General features: G+C 42.0%; 2 protein-coding genes, 1 long non-coding RNA gene and 4 other non-coding genes across 10 annotated transcripts; 3 read left to right on the top strand and 4 right to left on the bottom strand.

The window, feature by feature from the left end:
* Positions 1–1,848: 1,848 nt before the first annotated feature.
* Positions 1,849–7,147, top strand: ctps1a (CTP synthase 1a). Of its 4 annotated transcripts, none has more exons than XM_028400043.1 (18): positions 1,849–2,040; positions 3,290–3,471; positions 3,556–3,726; positions 3,813–3,913; positions 4,116–4,232; positions 4,340–4,423; positions 4,843–4,923; positions 5,001–5,152; positions 5,224–5,356; positions 5,451–5,539; positions 5,645–5,739; positions 5,849–5,911; positions 6,030–6,073; positions 6,160–6,256; positions 6,339–6,394; positions 6,474–6,570; positions 6,649–6,793; positions 6,871–7,147. In XM_028400043.1, exons 2-18 carry the CDS (start codon positions 3,303–3,305, stop codon positions 6,953–6,955), a joined length of 1,779 nt encoding a protein of 592 aa, XP_028255844.1. In that variant the 5' UTR covers positions 1,849–2,040; positions 3,290–3,302; the 3' UTR covers positions 6,956–7,147. The 4 variants fall into 4 exon arrangements, with proteins under 4 accessions (XP_028255844.1, XP_028255847.1, XP_028255845.1 ...); XM_028400046.1 differs by lacking the exon at positions 1,849–2,040 and adding an exon at positions 2,350–2,438; XM_028400044.1 differs by lacking the exon at positions 1,849–2,040 and adding an exon at positions 2,445–2,579.
* On the bottom strand, positions 7,144–8,813 carry LOC114432188 (uncharacterized). Its single transcript, XR_003670232.1, has 6 exons — positions 8,737–8,813; positions 8,261–8,324; positions 7,973–8,022; positions 7,749–7,804; positions 7,469–7,530; positions 7,144–7,289 (listed from the first exon to the last, which is right to left on the bottom strand). It is a non-coding gene; the product is annotated as an uncharacterized LOC114432188 (long non-coding RNA).
* On the bottom strand, positions 7,359–7,432 carry LOC114432757 (small nucleolar RNA SNORD99). The gene has a single exon (XR_003670321.1). It is a non-coding gene; the product is annotated as a small nucleolar RNA SNORD99 (small nucleolar RNA).
* LOC114432749 (small nucleolar RNA SNORA44) lies at positions 7,587–7,718 on the bottom strand. The gene has a single exon (XR_003670313.1). It is a non-coding gene; the product is annotated as a small nucleolar RNA SNORA44 (small nucleolar RNA).
* On the bottom strand, positions 8,092–8,227 carry LOC114432741 (small nucleolar RNA SNORA16B/SNORA16A family). Its single transcript, XR_003670306.1, has one exon. It is a non-coding gene; the product is annotated as a small nucleolar RNA SNORA16B/SNORA16A family (small nucleolar RNA).
* Positions 8,814–9,334: 521 nt separating the features above from the next.
* On the top strand, positions 9,335–14,959 carry rab42a (RAB42, member RAS oncogene family a). The gene is made up of 2 exons (XM_028396175.1): positions 9,335–9,679; positions 11,450–14,959. The coding sequence occupies exons 1-2, from the start codon at positions 9,465–9,467 to the stop codon at positions 11,889–11,891; spliced, it is 657 nt and encodes a 218-aa protein (XP_028251976.1). The 5' UTR covers positions 9,335–9,464; the 3' UTR covers positions 11,892–14,959.
* Positions 14,960–15,736: 777 nt separating this feature from the next.
* LOC114432753 (U11 spliceosomal RNA) lies at positions 15,737–15,871 on the top strand. The gene has a single exon (XR_003670317.1). It is a non-coding gene; the product is annotated as a U11 spliceosomal RNA (small nuclear RNA).
* The last annotated feature ends 313 nt before the right edge of the window (positions 15,872–16,184 follow it).

The following is a 16,184-nucleotide window of genomic DNA, read 5'->3' as shown; positions in this document are numbered from 1 at the left end:
GAAACAAGACACAAAAACAAATGCAAAAAACATAGATCACAACCCCATCAGATACACACAATCATCATAAAGGTATTAAAGAGCCCCCAAACTACAAAAAATCTATACCTACACCTACAAATACACAAAACAAGTCATAAAAACTGCAATAGATGGCAATTAAACACAAAAACAACCAGCACCGAAGATCATAAGACAAAACCATGACAAAATATCAAAACTATCTCAGGGGGGTGTACCACAAAGTGAAATTAGCAGGTGAGTGAGATCTGTTGAGCCTAAAGTCAGAGTCATCACACTGATTAACAAAATTAACCTTCTCAGCAGCAGTTTTTCTGACTCTTTCTGTTGCAGTAGTTCTCATAAAAGTGTGGCACTTGTAAGTTGCTTTGCTTTCACTCTTCTGTCTAGTTCATCCTAAACCAGCTTTATGAGGTTTAAATGTGGAGACTGTGCTGGCCACTCCATGTTTTCAAGCTTACCATCTTCTTCTTTTTTCCTGAGGTAGTTCTGACATAGTGTACTTATGTTTGGGGTGAGGCTGAACCCCTGACCAACTAGACACATACCAGAGGAGAATGCGTGGTGCTGTGGTAGCTCCTCTGGCTCAGGGTGCCTCTCAGTCTGTGCAAGTCACCAGCCCCAGACTATAATGGTTCCTTCTCCGTGCTTGACAGTTGATGTCACAAACTGAGAGAACCATCCTGTCACCTACTTAATGATGTACAAAAAATCCTGAGTGAACTGAAGCTGAATATTATTTCAAATTTGACTCATCAGTCTATAACACCTTCTTCCAAGCTTGAGTGGTGGTGTTTCATGGCATGGGCAAAGCCTGTTTTTCTTATTCTGATGTCTTGCTGCTGAGACTTGCTTGCTATGGCCACTGAACTTTGCTTGAAGCTGTTGTCCCATCAACCGCCAATCACACGAGCTGTTGTCTCTTAGAAACTTGTCTTCTGATTCTGTTGTGGCTTTGTGTTTGCCAGACCTCTTCCTGTTAGTTTCCCTCAGTTTCTGAGTGCCTGTCGAAGGTGAAGGAAACTGTGCTCACTGACACCTTGCCAACAGCCACTTTAATGCAAATGCACAAAAAGCCTGGATTGACAAAGACACTTTATAACCATATAAAAAGAAAACAGATACGCACAAATATATACAAAAATTACAAGGATAATAGTCCAATTATCCAATTAAATATTATAATAGCAACCCCCATAGAAACATAAAACAATCCTTAAGTGGCTGAAATCCTCAAAACCCCCAAATCATCTGGGATTACTAAAGTATCTAAAATAAAAAAAATCATACAGTAAACATTCACAATATAATCCAACCACCCCCTAAAAAACACAAACAATAAAATAAACAATAATGAACAATAACAATACTATACAGCCTCAAATAGACAAATAATTGCACACAATTCATTGGCAACAATACACAAAATAAAAGAGAATACAGCCTCAGAAAGGTGATACAGTACACAAATATGCCAAAAACACTAAAACAGGAGTGTATTCATTACAAAAAGACAGAAAATTACCCAAGAAAATACACAAAAATAACATACAAATGAAGACAGTACCACCATTCGCAGATACACAAAATGTTGCTTGAAGATGCATAAACTCAATTAACAAAGTCCCAAAACAGCTACAAACGCCCACAAAGAAACACAAAACAATGGTGGAAACAAAACTATTTACCCATTTTATTCCTTTCACTATGCATTTTAGTAAAATCACGTTATCAACGTGTTTCCTTGTTGGACATGTCACTGTAGTAGAAGTCTACTGTTTCCGAGCCTTCCGTGAAGGCAGCACAGTGTTGTCGTAAGTGTGTTGAATGATGTAGTGCAGTCCTGAATCGTGCTCCATACACGTGTAGAGTCAATTTGAGCATGCATGGGTCTATAGAGAGGACGAGTGGTTGAAAGCTTGCACATCGATTTCGAAATTTCGTCTCTAAATATCTTGGGAGTCGTTTTCGTCGGTGAGGATTGATTTTCAGAGGGCGCTCTGGCTAAAAAATATTTTGGTGAGTTGAAATCTGATGCTGTTTAGAGCTGCTGCTGGCTAGCTAGCAAACTCTGTAAAGCTACCTAGTACTCGTAGGAAATAAGCTCGGCTTCCGGTACAGAAGAGCCAAATTAAAATTCAAACAAAAAGCAAACATTGTAATACAACGGTGTAATGTAGCGACAGACTGTAAATCAACAGTAGTCGCAATATAAAAATCTATACAACGTTATTATAGACTGCCCGTAAGATTCGGATACATGTGAAGCCATGCTTCTCTTACATGCTTTTACTTTAAAAGCTGTGCGGGTATTGTGCTAATATGTATGTTAGCTAGCTTGTTAGTAATTGAACCATAGCTCTACTTTGCATTTGAAGAACTCTTCTTATCGCGGAGTTTGTCAAGCCCATGCTTTAGCAAGTCACTTTTCTGTAGACATTTATATAGGGCTTGGTTTCGTATATTTAGCCATAACTGTCTACCGTTTCCTTAGCCAGATGCTAACTGTACTGGCGGTAATACTTCGGTTCCGTTGCCTTTTTTCACCTGCACGGGCGGTATGCTCACTTCCTTTAATAGTCCTAGGGAGTTTTTAATTCCCCGCCCGCGCGGTCTCTGCCGTAAATGTAACCGAGCGCTTCGACTGCGCCACGTTTTCCTGTAACTAGTGTGTTTAGGACTGAAAACTTCCGATGTATTCGCATTTACAGACATTTTTAGGGTAACTGAGGTTTCTGTAACCTTAACTAACCCAGTGTTTTAGAGTGTGGACGTTTTTATCCGTTTATTATCCTTGGGGGCAGCACGTTCCTTCGTGTTACAAAAAAAACGTCTAGAAGCATACAGATGTTTAGCCATTGTTTTGGCTAGCTAGGTTGCAGCGCGTTTCAATTTCACTTTTATGCTTGCCTTTATTGTGAGTTTAGAAGGAATATTCTGTAAAACACCAGTCCTAAAGAGTTTACCTTTAGAAAAAATAATTCCAAATCATGTTTTCTTAAAATGTATTCTCAGTTCTGCAACTCACCCTACATGATTACTTAGTTAATAATCACCATTCAGTGAATAAGTTAATCTAAGTGTCACCTTATGTATTTGTCCTTGAGCATTCTATCACATCTCCTGACTTTCATCAGCCAGTGGAATTTGGTCAGATCACATGACATAGTCCAAGGATCACATTCTTGTGTACAGATTAAAGTGCAAGATAACAAAACAATGGGAAAATATTTCATTGCAGCTTTTCTAAACAGCCGTTTGTCTTTAGATCCCAGAGCACAATGATGAAATACATCCTTGTAACTGGAGGAGTCATCTCTGGCATTGGCAAAGGCATCATTGCTAGCAGCGTGGGCACGATCCTCAAGTCATGCGGCTTGCACGTCACTGCCATCAAGATTGACCCTTACATCAACATCGATGCTGGCACTTTCTCACCCTATGAGCATGGTATGTCCATGTTGTCACCAATATTGATGAATATATAGCTGTAGATGCACCTTATGTACAGTCCTGACGGCTCATTTTGTCCAGGGGAAGTGTTTGTGCTCGACGACGGAGGTGAGGTGGACTTGGATCTGGGAAATTACGAGCGCTTCCTGGACATCCGGCTGACCAGGGACAACAACCTGACCACCGGAAAGATCTATCAGTCGGTGATCAATAAGGAGAGGAGGGGAGACTACCTGGGGAAGACTGTGCAGGGTAAACAACTGCTGTGTCTCTGTGTGAGAAACATTGTTTCATGTTGATGATAGATAATTAACTATTAATGATCTTTTTCCCCCCAGTGGTGCCACACATCACAGATGCAATCCAAGAATGGGTGGTGAAGCAGGCAAAAATACCAGTCGATGATGATGACGTAGAACCTCAAGTCTGTGTAATAGAGGTAAGCTGAGTGGTTGTCTGACATAAAAATAAGAATGAAGCACAGATGGAGCGTATGGGCAAAGGATTGGTGTCAATATGGCACACAGTGAAACAGGATTGAGAGCCAAGATGCACTGTTTCACTTTCTTTTTGAATCAGTTCAAAAAGAAAAGAGAGCAAAGGCTTCCACTATCCTCACTGGTATGTGTGTGTGTTTACAGCTAGGAGGCACTGTGGGAGACATAGAGAGCATGCCTTTCATCGAGGCCTTCAGGCAGTTCCAGTTCAAAGTAAAGAGAGAGAACTTCTGCAACATACACGTCAGTCTCATACCACAGGTAAGCACCTTCGGACCTCTCCGGACAGCCGTGTTACCAAAGTCAATGTACCAAGATGGCCGCTGGCTATATACAGTCTGTTTATGCGCCTGCATTGTTGTGTTCAGCCCAGTGCAACAGGAGAACAAAAGACCAAACCGACACAGAACAGCGTCAGAGAGCTGAGAGGACTGGGTCTGTCTCCTGATCTGGTGAGTACACACGAGCACATGTTATCATCTGTATTAGTCTTGAGGAAGATACTGAGAAAGTGAATGTTTGGTGCCAACGCTAGGGCTGCACGGTTATGGCCAGAAATGGTTGTTACAGTTTCTTCTCTCGATCTTTCATAAGATCCTGTAACCCAAATCATCAGCCCTCCACCACCGAGTGTTCCGAGTGGGGGGGGGAATCAGATTTTATTTTTAGGCCTTATCCCCCAGTCCTAATCTGAATGATCAAGAGTGGCAAACGCGTCGGTTTTTATAGAGGTGCCTGCTGATGATCAACTAAATCTTACAATTCGTCTTTTTTTACACAAAAACACAGTTAAAAGAGGGGTTACACAACGTTTTTAGATGTACTTTTCACACCCAGTTTCACAAAAAAAACTGTTTTCCTTTGTTTACAGATCATGTGCCGTTGTTCGACCGCTCTGGAGAACTCTGTCAAGGAAAAGATTTCCATGTTCTGCCACGTAGAACCTGAACAGGTAAGCAAAGCACGTGTCACCTTGATGAAACAAACCCTTCAGGTTACTCTGTCCTCGCTGACCTACCTTGCCTACAGGTCATCTGCGTGCACGATGTGTCGTCCATCTACAGAGTACCTCTGCTGCTGGAGGACCAGGGCGTGGTGAGCTACCTGAGCAAGAGGCTGAATATGCCCATTGAGGCGCGGCCCAGAAAAATGCTAACCAAGTGGAAGGAGATGTCTGACAGGTAAGAGGTCACTGAAGTCAGGTTTTCCTCAAGAGAAGGTTAATGTACTCATACTCATGTTGTCCTCACAGGTCAGACAGACTGCTGGAGCAGTGCTCTATCGCGTTGGTGGGGAAGTACACCAAGTTCTCGGACTCCTATGCTTCTGTCATCAAGGCTTTGGAGCATTCAGCGCTAGCCATCAGCCATAAACTGGAGGTTAAGGTATGTACAGGAAGCTCTGCAGATCAAGATCACATATGATTGTATATATGTATTGAGATCACATTTTATCTTGTGTTGGTTCGTCTTTTCTCAGTATATAGACTCGGCGTATCTGGAGCCAAGCACTTTGCAGGAGGAGCCGGTGAAATATCACGAGGCATGGCAGAAACTCTGCAGCGCTGAGTGAGTCCATACAGGATGACAGGATGTCCTGTTCTGATGAGTCCAATCAGCTGATTGTTAACTGGGTGGTGCAATTCTATTAATGTCTTCGCTTGCTGTCCTCAGTGGTATCCTGGTTCCTGGAGGTTTTGGTGTGAGGGGAACTGAAGGAAAGATCCATGCCATCAACTGGGCCAGGAAACAGAAAAAACCCTTCCTAGGTACAGTGTAGCTGCTGAGACGATTCACTATCACGCTTTATTGTAGCCTGTAAAGCGATCAGCAACAACACTAACACAATGACCGGCTGATTTTTGTATGTTTGTGCAGGTGTGTGCCTTGGAATGCAGCTGGCTGTGTGTGAATTTGCCAGGAACGTGCTCGACTGGGCAGGTAAAATAACCATTTGGTTTTAATGTTTATATTTTTGGCAATAACGTAGAACATAGTTGTCAAGAGACACCCTTCCAGATCTGGCTCTTTGTTTGAATTTATGTCTCTGTCCACTTAGATGCCAACTCTACTGAATTTGACCCAGACTCAAAGCATCCTGTGGTAAGTTTTCTGATATCTTGAAATAATGCATAAATGTGTGATTGTTGTATTATAGTAACATTTTTTTTTTCATTTAACCTTCGCAGGTGATTGATATGCCAGAACACAACCCCGGGCAGATGGGCGGCACTATGAGGCTAGGGAAGAGACGGACCATTTTCAAAACCACCAACAGTGTTCTACGTAAGGAAAGCTTTGGTTTAGGACCAGCAGCTGTGTTGTATGTGTTGTATTTGCCCTGTGTTTACTGTGTTATGTTTTCCAGGTAAGCTCTATGGAGATGCAGACTATGTGGATGAAAGGCACAGACATCGCTTTGAGGTATGCTAACCTCTCACTCAATCATCACAAAAATGGTCCTGTGTATTTTTTCTTTTCTAAATTTGCGTTGCTGTTGTAGGTCAACCCTGAGCTGAAGGGTCACTTTGAAGACAAGGGCTTCCGCTTCGTAGGTCAGGATGTGGAAGGAGAGAGGATGGAGGTCATAGAGCTGGATGGTGAGGAACACTGACAGGGCCATGATGCCTCTGTAATTTACTGGTTCAATCTTTATCATCTTTATTTTCCTTTTTCAGATCACCCATATTTTGTTGGAGTGCAGTACCACCCTGAATTCACCTCTCGCCCCATCAAGCCATCGCCTCCCTACCTTGGTTTGCTGCTGGCAGCGGCAGGGAAGCTGCAAAGTTACTTGCAGAAAGGCTGCCGGCTGTCTCCACGGTAATCAGATTACACAATTGAACTCACACATGGTTCTAAAACCAATCGCCTGATCAGGGCCTTGTTCTCTTGTGCAGGGACACGTACAGTGACCGGAGTGGCAGCAGCACCCCAGACTCAGAAATATCTGAACTCAAGTTACCATCCATCACAAATGACTAACAACATGCGCTGAGGCTGGTGTTGGTTAATGGCAACCACAGCCCCCCGGTAATGCTCAACTTTCATACAGACATGTTGGTCATGACAGTATGATGTTCTTTTTGGCCTTATTGTAAATAGGTATTGCTTTATGGATGCTTATTTCACCGTTACAGAATGGGCAGTTAAAAAAAATAAAGTAATTCCAAGAGACTTTTACAAGTTTTATTATGGTCAAGAGTAAAATTACAAGGTTGTTTGTTAAAGTTTATGAACATTTAAATCATGCTCAGCATCAGTCCACATTCTTGCATCCTCAGCTCATCTAGGTGGGTGCATATCCCCTTCATCTGCACTGGACATGGAGAACAGAAAAACCAAATAAATACCAATTCTTACATTTTCTGTGAACACAATGCATGAGGTGTGATCTCAGCCCCATATCCGCAAGTCTCATCCAGCAGTCACCATATGTTAAAGTTGTCATCATGGATCAGAAAATGCCTTAGAGATCACTTCTCCCAATATGCATACCTTTAAACGGAAGCAGATGACCAGCAGAGTGTAGTACCCCGGAGTCGCATGCAGATGGATGCCTAAAACAAATAAGCATTTTAATATGTATATCTAGAGTTTTGCTTGCATTTAGGATATCTGTAGGACAGCTGAGTGGCTGCTGATGACAGAAATGGGCCACAGCAGTCAAAGACCACCCAATTATCTAGCACACACTTGGAGAACACTGAGCCACAAACAAAGCTCAGGTCCTTAGGATAGCATGCTCGATAAGCCCCAAAAATATTCCAAGAGTTACCCGTATATCGACAATCCTCAGGATAGCACCTTTTCCCTTTCAGTCATCATGGTCTCCTAAAAGCAGATGGCTTTGGTCAGTTACATGCACTGCAGTATTTTTTGAATGATTTGTTTTACATGTGGCTCAGTTAATAAAGACTCAATCAAGCCTAATCTCAGTGAGGGCAAGTTTGTCATCACAGCCAGGGCTTTCAAAATAAGACAATCATTGCAATCACTTACCTTCATGTCACTCGTTTTCAGTTTTTCTTTGCGCATTGATCATCCAACACCTACAGGAAGATGGGATTAAGAAAATGTCATATTTGAATTTCTAGAATTTGGCCTACACTTTCAGGTCTACATGTCCTTCCCCTAAATGTTGCTGAAGCAGTTACATTTAACTGAACAGCGACCGTCGGTGAAAGTGTTTCTATCGGCTTCCTGTTGACCCTTCAGTGCTACCGCAGAGCGTGAAGGGCTTCGATAGGAGCCTGTTAACTACCACAGTAGAAGAAATTGTGGCGTTACCTGCATCCTGCGCTGACCACCGTGGTTCACAGACGCTAGGTACAGCAGCCATTTGTTGTTTATCCTGTAAAAAAAGAAAAGCGATCAATGCACAGCGTTAGCTTTTCATTTTAAGTTAAGCTAACGTTAAATACCACGTGGCTAAATGGTGGCCTTACAAAAATGGCAGAAATGTAAGTTTTATTATTCAACTACGTATAAACAAAGCCATGTTTTAGTTTGCATCTCATTTTACGGAAAAATAAACGACCAACAATTATTTATATAACGTTGTGGGGTCACAGAGTTAGATAGCCAAGTCGGTAGCTACTTGGCTAAACTTAGCCTCGGCTAGCGCGAATTGGACACCATTATCAAATCATTATATATTGAACCATTATTAAATTGTCGCTATAATGTGCATTACATTGCAACCAACAATGCAAATACACAAAATGTAAATCAAGTTAAAAAAAACACAATAGCAGCGCCCTTACCATGACTGTAGCTAAATGGACTCCCTCCCTCGTGTTAGACTCGATGAAGAAGAGGGTAAAGGGAAGCGTTCGCCTCCATTATATATGCACGGGTCCAACATCGACGCGCTTATTGGCCCGCCCAACTCATGTGGGCCAGTTGCATGATGGGAGATGTATTCTTTCTTCGCTTGTTTAGGTATTTGTGCCCTTTTGTGCTGTTTTCTGCCACGTAGACGCGTTAATAACAGAAACAAATACTTTTGCATGTTTTACAAAGAGGTGGGAAAGATTTATTCAACAGAAAGACCAATAATAAGTGAGTAGAGCCGTCATGGCTGGATGTAAACTAGTTCAGAACCACGGACAGCAGCACCACTGATCTGTCTCGTGCAGTGTGACAATAAACAGTTAAAAAATATATAGATTATGTAGACATGTGTGTTGCAAAAGTGGCCAAGTTGGATTTTTTTGCCTTTAAGCTTCGCTAAGTCTGTTTCATAACGTGCAAACGACTGATTGGCGGCTGCAGTGGGTTTATAGGAGTGATATCCAGTGTAGTAGAGCATAGGTAAATCTATCACATGATTGCTGCGGTCGCTCTGTGCTCCGCGTCTCTTCATGAGCAGAAGGCAGGCAGGCAGCGGCGGCAGCAGCAGCCGGGGCTCCATGTAAACACAGCGCGCACAGGGCTTTGTTTCACACACACGCACACACGCAGCGCGGGTATCTCCTTCGCTAGTCATGCCATGGATATTTTGTGGCAATACCAGTTCCGAATCATCTTACTTGGGGATTCCACGGTGGGGAAATCGTCGTTGCTGAAACGCTTCACGGACGGAATTTATAGCGATGTGGCCGATCCGACGGTCGGTGTAGATTTTTACGCCCGATCGCTTGAAATCGAGCCCGGCGTGAAAATAAAGCTGCAGCTCTGGGATACCGCCGGCCAGGAACGATTCAGGTAAATAAAAAAAACAACAACGAGACAATGGATTTTGATTTAATATATGTATATATGCGATCACACTCACATCGTTAAATGATGGAGAGGCCTCCATGTTTGACAAACCCTTTACATTACATCAGGGCCATTTCCTGTCTAACTGTGAGGTTACGCAGAGGGGAATAAGGCCAAAAAACGATGAAAAATGATGCCCAATACATTTTTTCATCATTCATTCATGATCATACAGATGATGGGCAGCCCTCTGATGTTAGGCCCCCAGTCTGATTCTGACTCCACAGTCTCCAGGACAACGCAGGGATGACAAACATCTATGCAAATCTATTTATTTTCCTCTGTCCTGTTGCTCCTGCTGTTCTCTTCCCTTGCTGTCATGGATAATTTCCCTTTTAAAGAACTGCCTTGTCTCAGATCTTGCTTTCTCTTTTGATGCCAAAGCTTCTGAGGGTGTTTTCCTTCAGGCTTCACCACACACAGAAGTCTTTCACTTCTGCCTTAACACGTCTGATGTGTTTAATAAATAAATCAGCAGTTCTTAAAACTACAATGTGCAAAGATCATATACAATCTTTTTGAGGGACCCTTAAGGGTCCTCTGATTACTGTCTGATTTAGTGAGAAATGAATGCTAACTCCAACGGCTAATCAACTGAGAATTTGCATACAAACTGACACCCTGGCATGACATTCCAGTAAAGCAGCAGCACTGTGTGGTTTGAAAGGACTGTCATAGCATGATGCCTTAGATTTGTTTATGGACCTCAGGAAGCTTAAAGACACTAAAAAATGGAGAATGACTAGCCCAGATTATGTTGATGATTGTTGTCCTCACCCTAACAAATAGCAGGTATTTATCTCTCCATTGTGTTCTATGCTAAGATGGCTGATCCTTCCTGCTTGACAGGGGATGTCATGTAAAAAGCAATGCAACATATTCCTAACTGTAGGTCCAGTATTCTCACAAACGTGAGATTATGGTGGAGTTGAAGGACAGCCAGGAAGTTGTTTTAAACTTTGACTCGTCTTGTGTTAAATTGTGTTGAAGTTAACATCCAATGGGTTCCCTTAACAAAAATCCAATGTGATTTTTCCATTAACCCTTGGAGTACTGCAGAACTATGACACTGACACATTTTCTTAAGCGGGACAAGCTCATATTTTTTAACCCAAAATATGATTCCTAAAGGGTAAAATGCTAATGTGATGCTATAAACATGAACTACAGCATGGTAGTATGACAACAACATAACCACTAAAATTGCTTCACTTATTTCTTCTACAGTACAAATCCCTTGATGACATTCGTAGTCTCATTTAACCCCTTGTAGAAAACAATCAAAGGAGTAGCACATGGTGTACAGTGCTTAGCGAGAAGGTGCTTTCCTCTGCCTGAGTGACACTTTATTGAGATATGAGGCTAGACTTAAACTTAAACATGGTCCTCACTGACTACAAGTGGCAGCAGCTATGGCTTTTGAGTAGTTTTCCACCAACTGTAAACCTGGCAGTTCAATCCCTGTTCAATCCCTAGTTAGCAACTTAGCAACTGTCAAGGCATCTGTGCTGATTTGATGTATTATGTTACATGTACTGTAGAGTATTGTCAACATTAAAGTCAAACCTGCATTATGTTGACACATGTAAGCCAACATGTACTGATATACTTGTGATAACCTGATATCAGCCATAATATTAGCAGACAAGAGGTTTTTGATGGTAGTTTCTAATAGGTGTTTCTAATATTGTCATCAATGTGTCGTCTCACCAGGTCCATCACAACATCTTATTACCGCAACTCCGTTGGAGGACTGCTGGTCTTCGATCTCACCAACCGCAAGACCTTTGAGCATGTTCGAGAATGGCACAAGGAAGTGAGCGAACACATCCTCCCTCACCACATGGTGTACATCCTGGTCGGCCACAAAAGTGACCTAAACAAGGACCGCAAGGTGAGCCGGGATGAGGCGGAGCAGCTCGCCGCTGACCTCGGCATCCGCTACGTGGAGACATCAGCTAAGTGCAACAGCAATGTGGACCGCGCCTTCGAGCTGCTGACCAGAGACATCTACGAGCTGATGAAGATGGGGGAGATCGTCACACGTGATGGCTGGGACGGAGTAAAGAGTGGCCTCACCGCCAAGGTCCTCTACCCGGCCGTAAATGAAGAGGAGCGGGCCGCAGCGTCCCCTGAAAAGGGCTGCCACTGCTGACTTGAGAACTCAACTGTCCCGCCACACCGAGAGAACTCACCTCGTCTCACAGCCGTCCATCCAAACCAAACCAGGCTCGGCAACCATGTGGCATCACCATCCATCACTTCCTCACATTGTGCTCAGTGCACCCATCCTGTGTGTGGGGACACCTGGGATTGTCTCCCCCTCCCCACCCACATGTATCTTATAGGCAAGTTGTACGTGTAAATTCATGTGGTGTAGCATGAGGGGTAAGAAAAACACCCCCGGCGTGATCATGATCTGGGGGTTCGAGGAGTTGATGGACCTCAGTCTTGTGTCACCTCCATTCTCTCACACACATGGCAGTATTGTGGGTTTCTACCAAGTCCAAGTTTGTGCGATGCTTTTGCCTGCGATCTTTTGTGACTGTAACATTGTAAATAAAAGTAGAATCTATAGAAACGAGAGGTCACCGAAAGCTATTTATTGTTAAACGGCGCACTCCGCAATAAGTGTAACCATGTTAAATCGACGTGCTCCTCCTGCTTCGTGCACTTACGCCAAGCTTGACTTGGATCACTCTGTGAATAGATGTTTTTTGTAAAAAGATAGAGATTATTTGTAGTTAAGGAGTATACATAAAAGATAAGCTCTCTGTAATTAGGGCAGATGATGGTTCCCGTTAAGGCAGCGGGAAGAGGTTCATCTTTATGTTTGCGACGTATTTGTTATGTTAAAAGCCCTCTGCTGGGACGACCAATGCTATGTTCACCAAGCCTTTAAATTTGGCCTTTGGATGAAATGTTTGGATGACCTAAGGACACCGATCAGCTATCACATTATCACCTAATATAATCATTTGCCACCAAAATAGCTTTAAAACACCACCTTCTACCATGATCCGCTTCTGATGTGTCCACTGTAGGAGTTTTCAGCAGTAAACAGAGGGTCAGCATGGACACCCTGACTGGTCTGTGATGCACTGTGTGTTCTGTCACAAAACTAGCAACAACTTCTTAAGTAGTTTTTGGACCAGGGGCACAGATGGGCCTTCACAGACAGAAGGTTCCTGGTTCAAAATCTGGCTCAGGGCCATTTTCTTGTGTAGAGTTTCCATAGCTTCCTCCCACATACCAAATTTGGGACTCTTAAATTGGCCACAGGTGTGAGTGTGACTGTGATAAACTACAGGTCAAAGCAAGTTTAGTAGCTTGGACCACAGCCATGTGCATTAAGGGAGTCTTAAAGATCTTGACCTTTACTTGGACTACGTTTGATGACCATTGTAGACCAGAAAGCCCCCCTCCCCACACAAAAGCTGCAGTCTTAGAGATTGGTCCTCACCAAAGTCACTCAAATCCTGCTTCTAACATCAGATTTGAGGACAAATGTTGACTTATTACTTACTAATATGACAGGTGTCATGGCAACCAACCATGGCACCTGTCAGTCCTATAATGTTATGGCGGTTCGGTGCATACACTAATTGGATAGGCTCAAATAAATGTTGGCTAATACAATAAATCAAGAGATAAATTAGAAAGATTTATTTTAAATCCAATTGGAATCTGATTTTTGTCCACTTTAAGCCCAGATTATCTCCTAAAATTGAGTTCACAGTACAAAATAAAAACTGATCTGACATCTGGCTTGCTCACTTCCACTTATAATGTGACACCATCCATTGGCCTTGTAGGCTTTGGCTTCCATATTGAACCATAAACATTCCAGCTCTTGAAAGCTAACATCAGAAATCACATTTTTGTTGCCATATAATTAAAATGTAGACTGCTTCTTTTAGATCACCGCAGAATATCACTATGGCAACTTGCTACACCACCTACATTGTATCCAAATCTTTTAGAGCATGTGTGAAAGCAAGGAGAGAGAGATTTCTTCTTTTTGTGCATTGATGCAACGACATCTGAAGATTATTCTTGTAACTGCCTCTAGAAGGTGTGGTTGATAAGCTAATGTTACAGTTTCCCCTTTGCCTCCAGTGTGTATGCTATGCTAGGCTAGTTTTGTCCTGGCTCCTGGTTTATTTGGGATTTTGCACACAAAGCTGTAATAGAGTTGGTCGACTTTCTGTTCTTATAATGCACATAACTTCCAAGCAGGAGCTCCCTTTAACACAGAGGATCATGCATTCCTTTATTAAGGAGGCCCAAGCAGAGCCTTGTAATCTGCTGTTTACGAGCCTGGAACGTACACCACTCCACCACTCACCAGCGTCTCACCAAGAAAACACTATCCACTCACACACACACTGCAAACAACAACAGATTATGCATTTTATTTAGGTGGATGGCTTATCCAGTGAATACACTGTATATCATGTGGCTTTGTATTTGTAAGGAATATGCACCATCCCTTTATTTTGTATTTTTTATTCATTCCAGCTCATCCTGGTTGTCATCGTAAAGGGAGCGTGTGACAATCAGACGTTAGCTTTTTTCAGATAAGGTGACGATGTTGTCATGGGGGTGCTAGCTAAATGTTCATCCAAACCATCACATGATCTCTGCAACTACCTTTCTCATCTGAACAGGGTTAAACTGTATAATACTGTATGTTAATACTGTGCTGTTAGCAAACCACTGAGCATGTCACCCAGTGCTAATAAACACGGCAAGCTCATTATGCGTTAGACACACTGGAAGGACTGAACCTATGGACGTAATGAACATACAAATGCAAAAGATGTATCTGTATACTTAATGAAGAAGTTGTATAAATGTATCTAAGCACAGAATGGGATCTGATTGGTTAATAGCCTAGCTTAGCATAAGGACTGGAAGCAGGGGGACAAATGCTACAATGTCAACATAGGCCTCTCATTTGTAGCTTGTTTGTTATATAGCTGCAGAATTATAGTCTCCATGCTAAGCTAGGCTAACCACATCCTGACTCCAGCTCTGTACCTATAATGTAACATTGATCAATGGTTATATCTAACACCTAGGGGGAAAAGGTGAAGTAAGCAAATTCAAAAAACAATACTGAACCATGTTGTTAATGTTTTTTTTTAAATGTTGTTTAGTGGACCAATACAAACCACATCAGCAGCTGTCTGGTCTGCACAAAAAAAACGTACAGCTTCTGATCTCCATGCTCACTCTTCACAACATTATTGAATAAATGTTATTTATTTTATATAATATGTATAAGAGATTTGCCTTTTATTTGTTGTGAGTTTACTTGATTGGTTAAAAAATAAATAGATGTCCAATGAGTAATGTTTGGGCTGACTTTTTTCAAAACGTAGTTTGGCACCATCTATTGATATAATTAAGAGTTGTCATCATGACCTATTTTGGATTTTTTGATTTATTTATTATGTTTAAAGACTATGTTGTCAATTCACTCAAATGCCGTTGGTCTCTCACCTTAGTGTAATAAAAAGTAATTTGGCAAAAATAAGAACACAAATAAATATATATATAGGTAATGATATTTTTTAAATGTATCCTAAAATGAAGGACAACGTTACACATAAAAATATATTTTCAGTTATCTCTTGCCAAATACCATTTTAAAGACAACTGGAAGAAAAGATGGTTAAATATAAGATTTTGTATGTGGTAGTCGAATTTCCCACAATACCTGAACGCAGCACCTAACGGCAGCCAACCAAATTAGGTTTCCCCGCCCTTTATTACCCATGATGCTTTTCGAATACCAAATATTTAAAAATATTCTCACCCAAATAGCGTCAAAGGCTATTATTATGCCACTATTACGAATTAAATATAAATATAAAAGATGTTCTGTGGTTTGATGTCGCATAAAATAATCCCACATCGTCGAACGGTTTCTGCACCTCTGAGTGAAGGGGATGTTACTTACGGTCGTATAGTGTGGTGTTGAATGAACTCGTTAAAAAGGGCTTCTGCTGTGTTTAGCACAGGAGAGGTGGGGATTTCCATCTCTTCTGCGGAATCGCCATCAAGAGATTTCGGAAGCATAATTTTTACAACTCGGGGCTGCTAGTGATCGTTTATCCTGGCGTCCCACAATGCTATGTTAATATTAAACTCAAGCAGTGGTACACAGTGCCTCAAGTGTGATGTGTCAGTGGTCCCAGACCAGAATCTAGTAGCCTAGGTTTATTTAATTTTCAAATGGCTGATGTTGTATATTATAATATCCATAGAACGTCTCAAAGGAGAGAGAGAGTGTGGCGCGCATTCACGCAGATGGCTCAACAGCGCTAACTTCCTGAAATAAGCCCTGGTTGAGACGTGCGCGTATCTTGTTCTTATTAAAAAAATTATACCAACCCCTTGCCTTTCTTCTACGTTATCTAACTTTGTCAGTTATTAGTTG

This window comes from Parambassis ranga, chromosome 2, assembly GCF_900634625.1.
Source record: "Parambassis ranga chromosome 2, fParRan2.1, whole genome shotgun sequence".
Taxonomy (NCBI): domain Eukaryota; kingdom Metazoa; phylum Chordata; class Actinopteri; family Ambassidae; genus Parambassis; species Parambassis ranga.
The sequence above is the reverse complement of the archived record's forward strand: the minus strand, read 5'-3'. Positions and strand labels throughout refer to the sequence as shown.

What these genes read in the sequence shown, in the direction of transcription:
- rab42a (XM_028396175.1), top strand. Translation starts at nt 9,465, where the DNA reads ATGGATATTTTGTGGCAATACCAGTTCCGAATCATCTTACTTGGGGAT. An exon ending in GCCGGCCAGGAACGATTCAG is followed by an intron (nt 9,680 to 11,449) that starts GTAAATAAAAAA and finishes TCGTCTCACCAG; the next exon opens with GTCCATCACAACATCTTATT.
- ctps1a (XM_028400042.1), top strand. Translation starts at nt 2,715, where the DNA reads ATGTATTCGCATTTACAGACATTTTTAGG. An exon ending in GAACGTGCTCGACTGGGCAG is followed by an intron (nt 5,912 to 6,029) that starts GTAAAATAACCA and finishes CTGTCCACTTAG; the next exon opens with ATGCCAACTCTACTGAATTT. An exon ending in GGAGGTCATAGAGCTGGATG is followed by an intron (nt 6,571 to 6,648) that starts GTGAGGAACACT and finishes TTCCTTTTTCAG; the next exon opens with ATCACCCATATTTTGTTGGA.